The sequence below is a fragment of the Rattus norvegicus genome, chromosome 3, assembly GCF_021556685.1.
Source record: "Rattus norvegicus strain SHRSP/BbbUtx chromosome 3, alternate assembly SHRSP_T2T, whole genome shotgun sequence".
In the NCBI taxonomy this organism is placed as follows: Eukaryota; Metazoa; Chordata; class Mammalia; order Rodentia; family Muridae; genus Rattus; species Rattus norvegicus.
In genome coordinates, this window is record NC_141536.1 from 115,560,095 (window position 1) to 115,578,645 (window position 18,551).

At 45.8% G+C, this 18,551-nt stretch overlaps 1 protein-coding gene across 4 annotated transcripts; it reads left to right on the plus strand.

Moving 5' to 3' along the window:
• Window positions 1-5,212: 5,212 nt before the first annotated feature.
• Window positions 5,213-12,557, plus strand: Spdye4c (speedy/RINGO cell cycle regulator family, member E4C). Of its 4 annotated transcripts, none has more exons than XM_087653884.1 (11): window positions 5,229-5,320; window positions 6,315-6,486; window positions 6,648-6,758; window positions 6,937-7,053; window positions 7,492-7,608; window positions 7,771-7,977; window positions 9,228-9,286; window positions 9,565-9,650; window positions 10,027-10,201; window positions 10,302-10,420; window positions 10,507-10,748. In XM_087653884.1, exons 2-10 carry the CDS (start codon window positions 6,396-6,398, stop codon window positions 10,359-10,361), a joined length of 1,023 nt encoding a protein of 340 aa, XP_087510010.1. In that variant the 5' UTR covers window positions 5,229-5,320; window positions 6,315-6,395; the 3' UTR covers window positions 10,362-10,420; window positions 10,507-10,748.
• The last annotated feature ends 5,994 nt before the right edge of the window (window positions 12,558-18,551 follow it).

Consider the following 18,551-nt stretch of genomic DNA (forward strand, 5'->3'; position numbering starts at 1 on the left):
TAATCTCTAAATACAACTCCTCAGAACTAAATACAGACACATAAAGGAAAACCTTTGGAAGCTGGGAGTAGATGGAGTTCTTAGCACACTTGAAACAAGGCAAGACATAAAAATAATTTTCGTTTCATGAAATTTACAACTTTGGCTTTGTGAGAGACCTTTATGGGGAAGAGCAGATACTGACTGGCAGGATTTACTAAATAAATCTGCTTTTCGGTGGCTGAGATCTGCAGGAGCCCAGAGGCCATCCGTGTGTTTGTTCTCCAGCTTTCAGGGTGGGCATTTAAAAGGCGGGGCCTACTTAGAGATGCTAGTCTTCGAAGAGGCTGAATCTGGGTACCTTTGAGGAGGTTGTGGTGTCCTTCCTTTCTGTTTACTTTCCAGCCACCATGAGGTAAGCATCACGGTCTACCTCACAGTCCCTGCAGTGAGGGATTTCCTCAGCCTGACAATGTGGCAAACAACCGTGGACTGATATGAAGTGAACTTTTTGCATTTTTCCTTTTGCAGTGTAGGAGGTTGAACATAGGGCCCTGCCCCGTATGCTAGGCACAGCACTCTACCACTAAGCTACACCTCCAGCTGCCTGGCCTCTTTCTCTCCCTCTCTCCCTCTCTCCTTCCTTCCTCACCCACTCTCTGTGTCAGTGTGTGTGTGTGTGTGTGTGTGTGTGTGTGTGTGTGTATGTATGTGTGTGTGTGTGCACGTGCACGCACGCATGCGTGTGTCTGTGTCTGTCTATCTGTCTGTGTGTCTTGGTGTGTGTCTCACTGTATGCGTGTACCTTGGTATATGTGTGTGTAATGTGGAGGTCAGAACAGCTTGTAGGTGTTGACCTCTGCTTCTGTCAAGTCGGTTTAGAGACTTAGGTCATTAAGTTTGTTGACAAGAGAAACGTCATCAAGCTAACTGGCAGCCAGCACGGTCACCACCTGAGTCTGTCCACCCACCCTCTTTTGAGGTAAACTGTCTCAGTATTTTGTTTCATTGCCAGAAGGATGGCCATTTATGTACCAATGTGATCTTCGAGTACTGAAGAGGAATTCAATTGGTTCTTGCAATTATTTAGATGAATCTCAGAGAATGTTCCTGAGGAGAAATGTTAATCTCAGACCAGATACTTTCTGATTTCTAGTTACATAATATTCTGGTGGGTGGGGGAAGAAGCAAAATTAAAGAGTTGCTGATTGTCAGGTCCAAAAGAAATGATGAATGGCTATCTGTGGTACCTATTAGCATACCAAAGCACTCACTGGCCTCCAGCATCTATGACTCTTCTCACCCCACCCCTACCCTAAACATCTCCAGTTCCTAGGCTTCCCTTCCCCTAGCTTCCCATTCCTACAGAACCCTGCCATTTCATTATGTGAATGAACCACATTTCTGTATCATTTCTTCACTTAAGGGACGTCTGGGTTGTTTACAGTTTCTGGCTCTTACAAACAAAGCTGCTATGAACAGAGTTAAGCTAGTGTCCCTGTGGTATAGTGGGACATCTTTTTGGTATATGCCCAGAAGAGGTATAGCTGGGTCTTCAGGTAGAACCATTTCCAGTTTTCTGAGAACCCACCAGATTGATTTCCAGAGTGGTGGTACAAGTTTGCAGACCCACCAGCAGTGAAGGAGTGTTCCCCTTTCTCCACATCCTTGCCAGCATCTGCTGTCACCTGAGCTTTTGACCTTATTCCTTCCGACCCGTGTTAAGATGGAATCTCGGGGTCATTTTGATTTGCATTTCCCTGACGCCTAAGGACTTTGAGCATTTCTTTAAGCACTTCTTGGCCATTTGAAATTCCTCTGTTGAAGGGCTCATGTCCAATTATACAAAGAACTCATGAAGTTAGACTGCAGGGAGACAAATAACCCTATTAAAAATGGGGTTCAAGGGCTGGAGAGATGGCTCAGCGGTTAAGAGCACCCGACTGCTCTTCCGGAGGTCATGAGTTCAATTCCCAGCAACCACATGGTGGCTCACAACCATCTGTAAAGAGATCCGATGCCCTCTTCTGGTGTGTCTGAAGACAGCTACAGTGTACTTATATATAATAAATAAATAAATCTTTAAAAAAAAGAATATGCCCATTTAAAAAAAATGGGGTTCAAAACTAAACAAAGAATCCACAGCTGAGGAATGCCGAATGGCTGAGAAGCACCTAAAGAAATGTTCAACATCTTTAGTCATAAGGGAAATGCAAATCAAAACAACCCTGAGATTTCACCTCACACCAGTCAGAATGGCTAATATCAAAAACTCAGGTGACAGCAGATGCTGGTGAGGATGTGGAGAAAGAGGAACACTCCTCCATTGTTGGTGGGATTGCAGACTGGTACAACCATTCTGGAAATCAGTCTGGAGGTTCCTCAGAAAATTGGACATTGAACTGCCTGAGGATCCAGCTATTTACCTCTCTTGGGCATATACCCAAAAGATGTCCCAACATATAACAAAGACACATGCTCTACTATGTTCATAGCAGCCTTATTTATAATAGCCAGAAGCTGGAAAGAACCCAGATGCCCTTCAACAGAGGAATGGATACAGAAAATATGGTACATCTACACAATGGAATATTACTCAGCTATCAAAAACAATGACTTTATGAAATTTATAGGCAAATGGATGGAACTGAAAATATCATCCTGAGTGAGGTAACCCAATCACAGAAAAACACACATGGTATCCACTCATTGATAAGTGGATATTAGCCCAAATGCTCAAATTACCCAAGATGCACAGAACACATGAAACTCAAGAAGGGTGACCAAAATGCGAATGCTTCGTTCCTTCTTTAAAAGGGGAACAAGAATACCCTTGGCAGGGAATAGGGAGGCAAAGTTTAGAACAGAGGCTGAAGGAACACCCATTCAGAGCCTGCCCCACATGTGGCCCATACATATACAACCACCAAACTAGATAAAATGGATGAAGCAAAGAAGTGCAGACTGACAGGAACCGGATGTAGATTTCTCCTGAGAGACACAGCCAGAATAAGGCAAATACATAGGTGAATGCCAGCAGCAAACCACTGAACTGAGAACGGGACCCCCATTGAAGGAATCAGAGAAAGGACTGGAAGAGCTTGAAGGAGCTCGAGACCCCATATGAACAACAATGTCAACCAACCAGAGCTTCCAGGGACTAAGCCACTACCCAAAGACTATACATGAACTGACCCTGGACTCTGACCTCATAGGTAGCAATGAATATCCTAGTAAGAGCACCAGTGGAAGGGGAAGCCCTTGGTCCTGCCAAGACTGAACCCCCAGTGAACAGGATTGTTGGGGGGAGGGCGGTCGGTAATGGGGGGGGGGGAATGGGGGAGGGGAACACCCATATAGAAGTGGAGGGGGAGGGGTTAGGGGGATGTTGGCCTGGAAACTGGGAAAGGGAATAACAATTGAAATGTAAATAAGAAATATGCAATTTAATAAAGATGGAGGAAAAAACGAAAAAGAAAAAGAAATTCCTGTTGAGAATTCCGTTCGGCTCTGTACCTCATCTCTTAAATTGGGTTATCTGTTTCGTTGGAGTCTAACTTCTTGAGTTCTTTTTTTGGATATTAGCTCTCTGTCAGATGTAGGGTTGGTGAAGATCCTCCCAATCTGTAGGCTGTCATTTTGTCCTACTGATGGTGTCCTTTGCTTTACAGAGAAATTTCAGTTTGATGAAGTCCCATTTATCAATAGTTAATCTTAGAGCCTGAGCCATTAGTGTTCTATTCAGGAAATTGTCTCCTGTACCAATGAGTTCAAGGCTATTTCCCACTTTCTCCTCAACTAGATTTTGTGTGTCTGCTTTTACATTGAAGTCTTTGATCTATTTAGACTTTAGTTTTGTGCATGGTGATGAATATGGATCTATTTACATTCTTCTTTATGTAGACACCCAGTTAAGACCAGCACCATTTGCTGAAGATGCTTTCTTTTTTCCATTGTATGGTTCTGGCTCCTTTGTCAAAAATCAAGTGTTCATAGGTGTACAGGTTTATTTCTGGGTCTTCGGTTCGATTCTATTGATCAACCTGTCTATTTCTATACCAATACCATGCAGCTTTTTTTATGACTATTGCTCTGTAGAACAGCTTGAGGTCAGGGATGGAGATTCCTCCAGAAGTTCTTTTATTGTTCAGGGTTGTTCTAGCTACCCTGGGTTTTTCTGGCTTTCCATATGAAACTGGGAATTACTTGAATATCACTTAGAAGGGGAAGTAAAATAGTCATAGGAAGCAGAGGGAGGAAAGGAACTGGGTGGAGAGGGGAATCTGGGGTTCAGGATCAGGTATGGGGAGAGACAGGAGAAAGAGCCAGAGGGCCATGAGAATAAATGGAAATATGCAGCTGCCAGGGTGGGGGTGGGGTTGTGGGGTGGGGTTGTGGGGGTGGAGGGAATCTCTAGGACACGCCAGAGACACACAGCCAAACAATCCATAGAGGTCGAGGACTTTTTATGGCTGTACTCTCCCTCAGATCTACAATTAAAATATCCCACACAATCATACCCCGGAGTGGTCATGTCCTCACTTTCATACACAGATGAAATTAACGGTTGCCAGGGATGTTGGGGAAACAGAATCCTTCGAGAACCACGATGGCTCTTTGTCATAGGATTGTGTACATCTTAATGGAGCTCACAAAAGCCCACACAAGACACACAACTGCACACAACTAGATACAATTCATAAGCACGAGCTTGTCAATATGAAAAACCCAAGGAAGGTCGATGACTTCCACCAGTCTCCGCCTCCCTGGGGTACTGAACTGGATATGTAAGTCATTCTCACAAGGAGATAATTTGGAGAAAGTAATGCATGATCAATCTCTAGGTATAAGTTCTGAAGCTGCATAGCAACCTTTGTATCAACAGATAAGAGTTGAGAGACAATTTGATTGTATCATGATAGGAACAAAACCAAATAAGACAACAAAGTAAACTGTGCTTGTAGCTTTGTACTGTGGATGAGGAGGTCGATGCTTAATTGTGTGTTCTGTATCTACTCTTACTTAAACAGTTGATCGGGCACAGGGTGAAGCCTAAAAGGAATTTGTCAGTGGGACAAGAGAAGATCACTTGACTGTCCAGAGGAGACAGACATCCATCTTTTTTACCCTGGATGCCCAGGGGCTGTTCCTCGGGTGCATCTTTTTAACAGACACAGAGCAGGTTCTGATGGAATGGTGTGATGTCAACAGGACCTTCAGAATGTTTGAGTTCACTTAGCTACCATCGCCGCTCTCCTCACAGTGAGACTGAGCTCTGGGTAAGCTCTGAATATGCCTTAAAGGCCTTGGTCTTGAGAGAACAGAGCAGGTGCTCACACGGGTGAGTATCATCCAACGCTTTGATCGACTAAGTGTCAGGTGCTGACCTGTGTTCCCTCAGAGTCTTGGGGTGCGTCAGGGATCCCCTGGGAGTCTGGGGATGGACGAGTGGTCATACAATGGGAATGGAAACAGGTTATAGATGAAGGGAACAGAACAAGAAGTAATGTGAGCAAAAGATGAGAGAGAGAGAGAGAGAGAGAGAGAGAGAGAGAGAGAGAGAGAGAAAACAAGGACAGTCAAGAGGAATCTTGTTCACCAACGACTGCCCTTGAGGAGGAGCTACAAGGAGGATGGTGTGGGCCACATGGGTTGTATTTTTAAGATTTAAGTGAAAAAATATTTAATTGCCTGTGGATTTTTAATGGTTCATAGAGATATGTAAAAAGGTGATACCAGAGAAAATGGGTTGTAAAATCATCCAACCTGACCCTGCTGGAAACCTGACTGATAACAGCCATTCTTCCCACTGTAAATCTACAGTGGCCTAGCCACAGTCAGGGGAAGCGCCCTACACAAGTCCACCTTCTCATGTGAAAAGAGGTGAATTATGGTCCTTCACAGATTACAAGGACTAAGTGAGGCCTTCTTTATGCACAGATTAAATTCTTGTTTCATAACAAATCAAAAATGGGGACTGGAGAGATGGCTCTGTGGTTAAGAGCACTGGCTGCTCTTTCACAGGTCCTGAGTTCAATTCCCAGCAATCACATGGTGGCTCACCACCACCTATAAAGGGACCTGATGCCCTCTTCTGGCACACAGGTGTACGTGCAGATAGAACACTCATATACATAAAATAAAAGTAATTTTTAAAACTTTAAAAAAAATTAAAATAACAACTCAGGAATGATGGTGCAGTGCTCACAGCGAAGCACTTCCCTAGCTTGTGTGAAGACCAATGTTCAAGTCCCATCACTGCGAAAGAAAAAACATTTTCAGCTACCATTAACTATTTAACCACCATTGCAACTTTTATTATTCTTTTGTTTTAGAAAAAGAAAGTTACACAGAGATAGCCTGGGTTTGGAATCAGGCGGACCGGCTTCCTTCATTGGGAAACCGAATACAACATTATGTCCACACCGGTGGCATCAGAGACCACACAAAGGCTTCAGAAGCCAAAGAAAGGTCAAAAGAGAAAAGTGCCTGTGAAAGCAATGCTAGGTGTGTGACCCTTGGTGCTCTCACCCCTGGTCCCCAGAAGAATGCAGGGTGGAAGAGCATAGCCCCTCCCTCTTCCCCAACTCTTCTGAGTCAAGTTCTGCAGGGCATGGCAAGGGGTGTCCTTCTGAGCCAAGTGGTCATTTCTTGTTCACTTTTTGTAGCTGTGACAGACAGAAGATCAGAGATGTCACCTGTCTCCCCAAAGGTGTCCTGCAAGCAGAATGATTCAGGGAAGCAGGTGCCAGGGGATAAAGTTTGCTTGGCACAAAAAGGTGTGTAGGGATTCAGTCCAAAGCCACCTTTGTAGATAAGTGAATGGGGGTGGGGGGCAGTCCTCTTGCTGTCTCCAGGTGTTCTGTGTAAATTCCTCAATGTGCTTGGGAAGGGAAGAGCCCAGCACTGGCTAAGTGGGTCCCTCTCGTGGTCATGCGGGGTCTTCTGTTCCTGCAGCTCCACAGGCGAGCAGCATTCTGGCTTCCAGTGATGCCTCTGCAGGGGATGTCCCGGAGCAGAGATCCAAGAGGAAGAGAGGCCAAAGAAAAAGAAAACTGGAGAATATCAAGACAGGTATGTATTTGCCCCTTGACATTCCTGCCTAAGTATGAATGCAGCTTGAAAGAGCATACCGCTATGCCTAGTCCCTCCCTCTTCCCAAACAATCCTAAATCAAGTTCTACAGGGTCATAGCAAGGGCTGTCCTAGTGATCTAGGACATCAATTTTTTTCCTGTTCATTTCTGTAGCTATAGTAGATGAAAGATCTAAAAATTCTTTGTCTCCATGGGGGTGTCTTACAGGCAGAATGATCCAGAGAAAGAGGCACCAGAGACCAGCTGGAGCCTGATGAAGAGTACTTCATTGTAACTCAGTGTCTAGTCTCCTTTGTAGATAAGTGAGAGCCATTCCTCCCAGTTGTTTCCAGATGTCACATGAAGTTCTGAGAATGGAAGAACCCAACCGTGCCCAGGTTGTTCCTCTTGTGGTCATGTGAGGTCTCTTCCTGCAGATCCAGAAGCCTGTATCGTTCTTGCCTCCAGTGATGCCTCTGCAGGGGATGTCCCTGTGCAGCGAACCAAAAGGAAGAGGGTCCACAAGACAAAGACACTTGTGGATGTCAAAGCAGGTATATGTCTCTTCTTGTCCCTGTGAAGAATCAGTCGCAGCTGAGTGACTACCCGTCATTTAGTCCTCATGAAGTGACAAATTCCTGAGCAATGGTCAGGAAGTTGCCAGTGTTCTCCTCATGGCCACATCCATAGTTATTGAGAAGCTTTTATTCTCACAGCTACCCAGGAGAACAGCATGCAGGTCTCTAGCACAGCCACCCCTGAAGCTGCCCCTGGAACTGCCTCAGAGCTCAAGTTCCTCAGGAGGGGGAAGAGGAAGAGCATATGGACTGTGGACCGTATAGAGGGGACAAAACTCATAATGAACAAGAAGAGAAGACCCAGCTATCGCCCTGAGGACCTCGAAGCATTCTACCGACTCCTGGGTGGGTTCTCTGAACTGAGGATTGGATACTTGGGGCCAACTCTCAACATTGAGAATTGAGCATGGGGAGCAATGGTTCCAACTTCCCCAGAGTGTTCCCCAGTATGCTTCCCCAGAGTGCTCCCCAGCAGGCTCATGGGCTTCCAGGTAACATGGATGAAGGGCTCCAGGGTTTTGTGGAGGTGTTTTCTTTTTGTGACAAATCCTTGGAAAAAACAAAACAGCAAACGTCACTGATCTGGCTTTGGGGATGCTCTAGCACCCAAGTATTTACAAAATAAAGTTGTTATTCAGCTCTTTTAGTGTCACGGGAGAGCCTCAGAAGGCCACAGCACCTAGATGTGGGCAAGGATAATGACAGGAGAGCTCTGTGAAGCCAGTAACGCACAGAGGCTCTCACCAAGGTGATATAGGGCCATAGATCTGGTATCAAGTGTACCGGGCTGGGAACAACATCTAGGTATACTACCCGGTACAGCATCTATCAGCCATAGTCATTTGTGCATTTTTAAATGAATCAAACCATAGCCATTCAGCTCCCCAGCCTCTTCCACTGCATTCCAGTGCTCAATACCTACACGTGACTCTAAGGAGCCATGTTGGGTGGCAGGAGGATGGGACGTTTTAACCACTTGAGAACATTCCAATAGACAGTGCCCTTCTGAGGGTCAGGGAACTGAGAAGCGACATAACGGTACAAGTGCTATTTGCTTGGCAACCAGTGAAGGATACACAGGACACTAGAAGCCCAGGTCTTCACCAGAAAAGGGTGCCTTCAGGAAGGAGCGCTAAGCAGAGATGAGCTCCTGTGGGGCAGGCAAAGTTGATCACTGTTCAGAGAGCAAGACCGGATGAAGGGATGGAGGGAGACTGGAAGCACGGAGCTTTGACCTCCCCTTCTCTGCCGAGTTGTTGCAGTAAAAGTTAACATTGAGGGCTATGTTAAATCCCATCAGTGAGGAAAAGTACCAGATGTTATCACTGACCAAGCTCAAGAATCAGCAACAAAATTCAACATGCAAAAGCAACATGGGTGTGTCAATGACAAGAACAAACTAGATTCTTGATATGGAGGCTATAACCTTAGGAGAGGTCCTGCTTCCTCTAAGGAACCACCTCAGGGGGAGAAGTCTCCCTCAGGAGGCCACAGACTGCTCCTAAAACATCCCCTAGGAAGCGGGACCCTGCAATCACACATTTGGGTAACCAGATGGGAGCTCCAGGTCTCTCTCATACCTGCTTCCTTTGCAGAGGATCCTGTGGTCCAGAACTTCTTGGCAGCTGACATCTTCTTCAGGGTGACCGACAAGGTACCTGTAACCTCAGACATTCTATGGTCATAGCCCTTCAAGAACAGGCAGACGATATCAGAGTGTGGGAGCCCAGGATAGCTCAAGTCTGCTGCAGCCCATCCCCCAATTCCTTCATGGCTTTCCAATCAGCTCATATCCACAAAGCGAGTGTATTCCAGCCCCTCATTCTGTGTCATATTGGGTATGGCAGTTGGATGCAGAAGGTCCAGACCCCATTGCGACTTCTTGTCCTCTTGTCTACCACCTGCCTCCTCTGACCAGCTCTCTCCACACAGTATCTGCTGTCTATGGTGGTGGAGTACTTTGGTCGCGTTGGGCTTCCTGGACATCTCTACAACAGGATCCACTTCTTCCTGGCCCTGTGAGCATCTCCTGGGGACCAGTTCTCAATCTATCCTAATCCCAACTCACATAGCTTCCATCACTCCATGAGGACTGTTTGGTCACCCTCAAACCAGAGTAGTTGAAACTTTCAAGGGACCAGGTAGGGGAGGAAGGGGAGGGTCCTGAAAGTTGAGAAGTTGAAGGAAGTTGAGAAGGAAGAAACAAAGTATGCTTTTCCTGAGCTGAGAAGTAAATAAATGGGCTCTGTCCAGGATGCCCTGGGGATGGTCTAGACCAAGGTCAACCTGCACGGACTACTTCCCTACGCTCTCTCTCGACCGTGTGCTCCCACCAGTTCTGCCTGAATCCGAGTGTCACAGTTAGGGACGTGCATTTCCCCGTCCCTGTCTCAGTTACATCGCCTGCGACATGGAGGAAGACGACCCCATATCCAAGAGGAGCATCTTCCAATTCCTGCTGGGCAGGGACACCTGGCAAGACTTGTACAAGGATTTCCTGAAGCTGCAGAGGGATTTCTTCCAAGCCATGGATTACCGAGCCTGGGTCACACCAGAGCAGTGTGTAGAGGTCTGCCGGGGTTCAGCGAGGGGGGTGGGGAGACAGGGTCTCGCCCAGGGAAGAGCAAGGATGGGCTCATCCTCCTGGACTCACCTCATTTCCCTCTCAGATCCAGAACCAGAACCCACACCACTGGGTCTGGAGCCGGGTGCGCCAGGGCACCCCTTAGCTTCCCGGGCCTGGGAACCATCTGCAGGGTCGTGGAGCATGGGGCTGTGCCTGAACCAGGTGAGTGGAGGGCCTAGCCAGGGGCTCCACATGCATGGGCTAGCTCTGTCCTCTGGGTCCCTGAATCAGTATTCTGGTCTGTGTAGACATGAGAGGAAGCATAGGAGCACTGCTGAGATACAGAAAGTATCCCTCAATTCTCCAGCCAGATTGCGTTGCAGGACCACGGAATCCATGACACAAGACTTAATCCACACGCCTTCGTTTTGTTGTGTTGTGTTTTATTTGTAACTCCCGGGGAAAATTTAAACTTACATCATCTAGGCGACGACTCGTTTGAGCTCAGGTGACATTTTAAAATATACCTAGGTGAAAAACACTGGAGGAATCCACTCCAGTGAAGAGGCTTCGGCTTCGTTGCGTGGCTCTTGGGAGAGAAGAGAAATTCCAACCTCTGGTTTTGTATGTTTCACACCTACATAAAGAAAGGCTCTCTGTGGGCCCGTGGAGAACATGATCAGATCACATGATTAGGTTACATGATTCATGTCAAACGAAGTCCTGACATGGATAGTCTCTGGAAAACAGTGAGACTGCAGGGAACAATGAGGAGCGAGTCAGCAGGGAATTCTGTGAGGACGACAACTGCTAATCACAGGATCAACCCTGTCTGGCACCGCACTCCAAGGCAGCCCTCTTTGGTTGAAGTTTTCCTTCCTATTTGGATCTACTCAAAGTGGAGGGAGAACTCTAGTGAGAGGCTCAAGGGTCTCTTTGTCCTGGCATATGGTTGTGCTAAAAGAACCCACTAGGTATCCTACCATGCTGCAGGTTGCAGGTTGTGACTGGGACTCACCTGCCCCAAGGAGCGGACAGAGTAGAGGAAAGAAGAAATCAGGAACCCTGAGTTATAAGAAAACCCAGTTTATCAGAAGTTTTGCTTCATCCCCTGGACTTTCCTAGAATAGTAAACCTCACCACACACACACACACACACACACACACACACACACACGGGATCTCAAGATTCAGCATCAATATTCATGTCTACTCTGGTTCCATCATTTGGAACAGTGAGAAGTGGCCCTAATCTTCCATAGCGTTTTCTACCATAAACTTTGTGTGCAGGAATTTGATGTTCAGGAATTTACCTTTTCTATCCTAACAACACACACACACACTCTCTCTCTCTCTCTCTCTCCTTGTAGCTCCTGTCCACCCCTGCCACCCCCTATCCCCAACAAGAAGCTAGAGCTTATCCCCATGATACAGGCACCCGAAGAACCCATCATCCGGCCCTGGTTCTCCTTACACCTTCAGGATGAAGGATCCAGGAGAGCATGTGCCTTAGCTCTGGGGTATAGCATGGTACCAGGAAAGGAGGAACAAGCGAAGTCGGAAGATGAAAATGGGCCCACCTGCTGGGCAAGCAATGTCTTTGGAAATTATTGTCAATTTCCAAAATAGTCCACCAGGTCATCCAATAATGGCTTATCCCACACGGTGATGGGGAAATCTCCCCAGGGGGCTGATGGGAAGCACTAAGACACTGAGCATAAAGACGTGGAGACCTGAGGCATAATCAAAGTAGGATAGGAGAAAGGGGATCACATGAAAGTGCAGGCTACTACCACTGGGGGACAACCCAACCTGCAAAGGAGAGAGTCAGGAAGCAGAGGTGGGTGAGGGGGAAATGAGGAGATAGATCCCCAACACCGGGAGCAAAGTGTTGAAAGCTGAAGAGGGAAGATGGACTCACAGAGGACAAGGAGGGCCAATCCCGGGGTCACAGTGGTACTTGCAGCCTTGACAAGTGCAAGGCAAACAGGATTGAAAACAAAAGAGACAAAGACATAAATTTGGGACACTATTGTTTTGGTTATACTTCAACTCATTTTTGTTATAATTGCTTATAGTTTGATTATACCTTTTGGTTATAATTTTTGTTATTTTCACTATAATTTGGTTAGATTTGTTTCATCATAAAATTTTAGTTTTGGTTATATTTGGTGTTTTATGATATTTTGGTAATAGTACTTCTGTTTAATCATCTTGCTTATAATGTTCCTATTATATTTATGTCATTTTCATATTATTTGGGCTATAATTTTGTTATATTATTTTTATTATAGCATTCAGCACATGTTATTTTGCTTATATTATTTTCATTAAAACTATTTTTGTTATAATCACTTAATATTTATTTTGATTGTAATGTTTTGGCTATGATATTTTCGTTAGGTTACTTTCATTATAATATTTTGGTAATATTTAAATTACATTACATTACCTATTATGTACATTACACACTAAAGTTTATTATTTTCATCATAAAATTTTATCATAACGTTTCAGTAATACTGTCTTGGTTATATTATTTTGGCTGTAATGTTTGGTTATAACATCATATGGTTTATATTACTTGTGTTACAACATTGTTTGCATCAATAAAAATGAATTATTGCTAAAGAGGACTCCGAGTAGCTCACAAAGCAAAATTCAGCTCTTTACTGTCCGAGAGATACCAAAGTGCTTCTGAGGTGCTAACACCAAAGTCTGAGGGAGGGGAGCTGGCAGATAAGCACTGCAAGATGAGTAGGATGCACATCTGGATTTCAAGGGGAAGAAGCCAAGCTCAGGCCCTACCAGAGCTGGAGGATGTGCAGGAGGAAGACTCTTAGCATTCAAGCGTCCATACTCAGGAGGGTGTCTGGGCATTAAAGCAAAGTCATTCACACAAACACACTCATCTAAAACTCCTTTCATTGAAAATGACACCAGAGGCTACCGCTGTGCCTGATTTCCATCTTCTACTTCAGACCCATGGCAATAGAAACCAGTCTGCCTTCTGCACAGTGCACAGGATGATGAAGTCAACGGCCCAGGTGAAAGGCCGCACAACTCCAGCCTCTGGATTTTGACATATACGCCAAAAACTATGCATTGGAGAAAAGACAGACACATGAACAATGGAGCTGGGAAACCAGTTGCTACACCTAGAAGAATAAGACAAGAGCCTTATTTTTCACCCTGTTCCAGAGTCAACTCCAAATCTGTAACATAAAACCAGAAACTGTGAAACTGTCAGAGATAAAATCAGGGAAAACATTTTAGGACACAGGAATAGGTAAGGAGTTCCCAAACGGTTCTAGTAGCCCAGGAAAGAAAGCCAATAATGGATGTGACCTCATGATGCTACGTAGCTCTATACAGTAAAGGCAACAGCTAAGTAAAGAGACAGCCTATAGAGGCAGAGAAAATCTTTGCTCAGTGTACATCGGACAGGATTAGCCAGGATATACAAAAAATTCAACAAAACAAGGAAATAACCTAACCAAAGAGAGGAGAGGTAGAGATGGGAGGGAGGGAGGGAGAGAGAGAGAGAGAGAGAGAGAGAGAGAGAGAGAGAGAGAGAGATAGAGATGTGTGTTTGTGTGTGTATGTCTGGTGTGCTTGTGTGTGTGTGTGTGTGTGTGGTGTGGTTGTGTGTGTGTGGTGTGCTTGTGTGTTTGTGTGTGTGTATGTGTAGTGTGCTTGTGTGTTTGCCTGTTTGTGTGTGTGGTGTGTTTGTGTGTGGTGTGCTTGTGTGTTTGTGTGTGTGTGTGTGTATGTGTGGTGTGCATGTATGTGTGGTGTGCTTGTGTGTTTGTGTGTGTGTGTGTATGTGTGTGTGTGGTATGTTTATAATAAAAAAATAGGACCACCACCAACTGCCAGAAATAGGCCAGAAGTAGGCAGAAGACACCCAGAGGCCGGTCCACCTTACCTACCCTGCCCACAGGGGGAGCCACTATGATGTGCAAGTATGTAGTGGAGAGATGGGAGAGAAGGAGAAAAAACAGTGTGAGCATCATGAAGAGAGGCAGAACTGGAGATGTGAGGGTGGTGAGGCATCTCCTCTGAACCCTCAAGTGATCTCCTCTTATTCCCAAAGTATAAAAGTATTTTACATTTTGCTATAAAGATTCACATGTATTTGTCAGAAGTGATTCAGAGAGCTCATCCATCCTTTCACTGTATTTTCCATTTTGGACCCTTTTAAAACTGTAGCACACTGTCCTGAAAGAAATGATTTCATTGCTGTGGCTGCTGGAGTCCTGAGCGTGAGCCAGGACTTCACCACGGCCTCAGGTGGCTCACATCAGGCTGTTACTCACCACCGCCACATCTCCAGTCATGGCGGACAAGGTTCCTGTAGACCGTTCTCCCTGCTTTCTCTTTATTTTTGCTCCTTTGGCCTTCTGCTCACATCTCGCTTTCTGTTTCCTCTAACCCCAGACCTGTTTCCATACCGCCAGCTGTCCATCCAGACACTCCCAGGGACCCCCGACACACTCCAAGACTCTCTGAAGGAACACAGCTCAGCACTGGATGTTCCGCCTAGCACCTGCTCTGCTCTCAAGGTCTAGGCCTCCCAGGCCTATTCAGAGCTTACCCAAAGCTCGGTCTCACTGTGAGGAATGTGCTAATGGTGGCCAAGGCACTGACTGAAAGGAGCGCTACTGACTCAGGACCCCCAAGACCAAGTTCTCAGCACAAAGCTGATTTATTTGCCCCAGAGAGACAGAGAGGGCAAATAATAAGAGAAAAATACAAGAGATAGAGGATGAGGGAGAAGGGGAAGGGAACAAGGGAGAGGGAGGAGGGGTATTTGTCCCAGAGGGACAAAAGTCTGCCTCTGGATAAAGAGAAGACAGACATGGCCCAAAGGAAGATGACAGTTTATAAAGGCAAAACGGGTTTGTTCTAGTTCACAGAGAGAGGAAAACAGAAATGGTGATAAGACAACCAGCACATGAGGCCGGGTGGCCTGGCCTTATTTAGAAATATAACTGACACTCAGCAGTGTCTATTGCCACTCAACACACACGAGTTCTGGCCCAAATCTGGCAGAATAATTCAGAAAAGAGACACCCAAGAACAGCCTATGCATGGCAAAGAATGGTGTATAGTAATTTGGTTTCTGGCTTGGCATCATCAAGGTCTGTACCCTAAGCAAGTTTTATACCCTATATAAGCATTTTCTCATTTGCAAACCAGGTAAATTCTAGTTCCTGCCTGACATTATAAGGTATAAGTGAGATATTCTTATTGTACAAAGTAACGTCTGAAGTTTAGCAAGGGATCAGGAAATGCTCAGTGTACAGTAGCAGAGCACATCCAGGCATCCAACACTTCAAACAGGAGGGGAGGGAGGGAGGGAGGAACATTGTAACTATTACTACAACTTAATTCTTTCTCCAAGAAGCAGGTTAAACAGAAAGAAATAGCCTAGTTGGAGTCAGGCTGGGTTCCTTAGCTGTTCTGAGAAGACAGAATTCTTTTATGTCCACACCAGTTGCCTCAGAGATGGCTCCAAATCATGAGAACCAACAAAGAAGGGTTGGAAGAGGCAAGTGCCCCTGGAAGGTGTGTTCCTAGTCCTCTTCACCATTGCTGTCCAGGTGAATGAGGGGTAGAAACCATGCTCCCCGCCAGCCACCAACTCAACTCTTAAAGTCAAGTTCTAGAGGGCCACTGCAAGGGATATCCTGATGTGCCAGGAGGTCAATCCCTTGTTCACCTCTGTAGCTGTGACAGAGAAGCCCAACAAGTTCATTTGTGTGCATGCCTCTCCACAGAGGCACCCTGCAGGCAGGATAATCCATGGGAAAGCAGAACCAGAGAGCAGCACATACTTGACAAGAATAGTATACAGTGACATAATTCCTGGCCTCTTTTGTCCATAAGTGCAGGTGTGCTTAGGGGTAGGGGTTTGAAGGGAGGAGACACTGACCATTCCTTCATGTCCTCAGAATTCACATGCAAATTCCTCACCACATTTTAGAAAGTCAGAATCTTTGTCAGGATGGGTCTCTCCCATGGTTACATGGGGTCTTCTCTCCCTGCAGCTCCTCAGGCCAGCTCTAGTGATGCTTTTGCTGTCCCTGAGGAAGAGGGGCCAGAGGCAAAACGAGTTGGTAGATGTCAAGGGAGGTATTCACACACAATCACCCCTGAACTTCCTTGTCCCTAAGGCCCAGTGATAACTGAGTGACTTCTTGTCACTTTGTCCTCATGAGGTGATGTCTAAGTTTCAGAGTAGTGGCCAGGAAGTACTTGTGGCCAGGCAGAGACACCTGGTAAGACTTGTACAAGGACTTCCTGAGGTCACAGAAGAGTTCTTCCAAGCCTGGGAAGATCAAGAATGGGCTCGTTCTCCTGGAATCACCTAATTTTCCTCTCAGATCCAGAACCAGAACCACCAGGACACCCCTTAGATTCCCAGGCCTGGGAACCATTAGCACAGTCATGGAGCAGGAAGATGCACATATGTGGGCTATTTCTGGCCTCTGGGTCCCTAAAGCAGTATTCTAGGCTATGCAGACATGGGAGGAATTTGTGCTGTCTTCCTTCTTAGAATTTCCTCTTAGATGAGAGCTTATGAGCACTACAGAGGTACAGTGTTTAAACCCCAATTTTCCAACTGTATTGTATCACAGGACTATGCAATTCACAATTTGCATGTCCTTTTTGGTGTGTGTGGTGTGTGTGGTGTGTGTGGTGTGTGTGTGTGTGTGTGTGTGTGTGTGTGTGTGTGTGTGTGTGTGCACTGTTATGTTTTGGGTTGTTTTTTTTTTAACTTGCAGAACCATGTTGTCTAGGTAACAAATCCTATTTGAGCTCAGGTGACATTTAAGAATATGCTTTAGTATAAAAAAAATAAAAGCACTGAAGGAATCCACTCTGGAGAAGAGACTCTTCATTGTGTGGTTCTTGGGAGAAAAGAGAAACTCCAACTTCTGCTCCTGGGTGTTTTATGTGAAGAACATGATCAGGTCACACATTTCCATGGGCATCCATGACATCATTAGACTCTGAAAACAGTGAAATTGCAAGGAACTAAATGGAGGAAGGGGGCAGGGAATTCTGTGAGAAAGACACTGCTATATAGCACAGGAAACAACCCTGTCTGTCATCACATTCCAAGGTACACTCTCTTTGGCTGAAATGTCTCTTTCTATTTGGATTTACTTGAAGTGGAGAGAGAACGCTGGTGAAACGCTCAAGGGTCTTTGTCGAAGCCTGTGGTTGTGCTAAAACAATCCACTAGATATTCTGTATATTACAGGGTATGACAGTCTATTGTGACCCTGGACAATCAAAGAAAGGAGAGAGGAAAGCAGAAACCTTGTCTTCAACAGACAGTCAGTTGGCCAAAGATTAACCACTAGGGATTTTATGGGAGCATCAAAAACAACCACATTGGGAATCTCTAAATTCTAAATAAGTTCTATAGTATTTGGGGCCCCTAGGGTTTTTCCTTCATAGATAGGTGAGTAACCACTGATCTCCCCAGTTCTTTTCTTCCTTGTAGCATGCATGTGATGTTTAAGAGTTTCCTTGCACTTTTCTTTTGTCTAGTTCTTGCCTGCCCTTGCTGGTCCCTTCCCTGCCAAGAAGCCATTGTCTTATTCCTGGGATCCAGTATCTGTACAATGGCAGCAACCCACCTCCAGCCTTCCTCACAACGTAGATGGACAGTCCAGCAAGAGCAAGTAGCCCTCAGCCAAGGAATCACTGTCCTCCGCCTTCAAATGGGCACCAGCTGCAGAAGTCTCTGACCCCTGAATATCCAGGGCAAGATCTCAACAATTTGGAAGGACACGCAAGAACAGCAGTACCTTTGAAGACTAGACAGGAAGAGGAAGGTTATAGGGGAAAGCTTGAGAGTCCTAGACAACTGAGGGAGAAGGGAAAGAGAGGGCAAGAGGGGAGCACCAGGAAGAGACAACTGAGATGGGGAGGGAACATCCCAGGCTGGAGGCATGGAGACTTACATCAGGGGATGGAGGGGCATTTAGAGCTGACATTCCTGGGGGAAACTGTCTTCAGAGCCCTTTCTCCACAGTCTACCAGCTTATCCAATGAAGGAATTTGTGGGGAAATCTGAGATGAAGCCCTGAGGTACTGAGCATTATAGTATAGAGTTGTGAGGCTGAAATCTAAGTGGGAACAGGCATGACTTAATATGCAACTTGCATGCCCTAATGACTTAATAAGCAGCCATCAGGATCCAGAAGGAGGAAGGGAAGAGGTAAAGAGTGCAAGGGTGAGGGCACTACCAATGCTGGAAATAAAAGGTTGGAAGACAAGGGATGGGAAAGAGGGTCTGGAGAACTGGAGCCATCCTAAGTGCAAAGCATCCAGT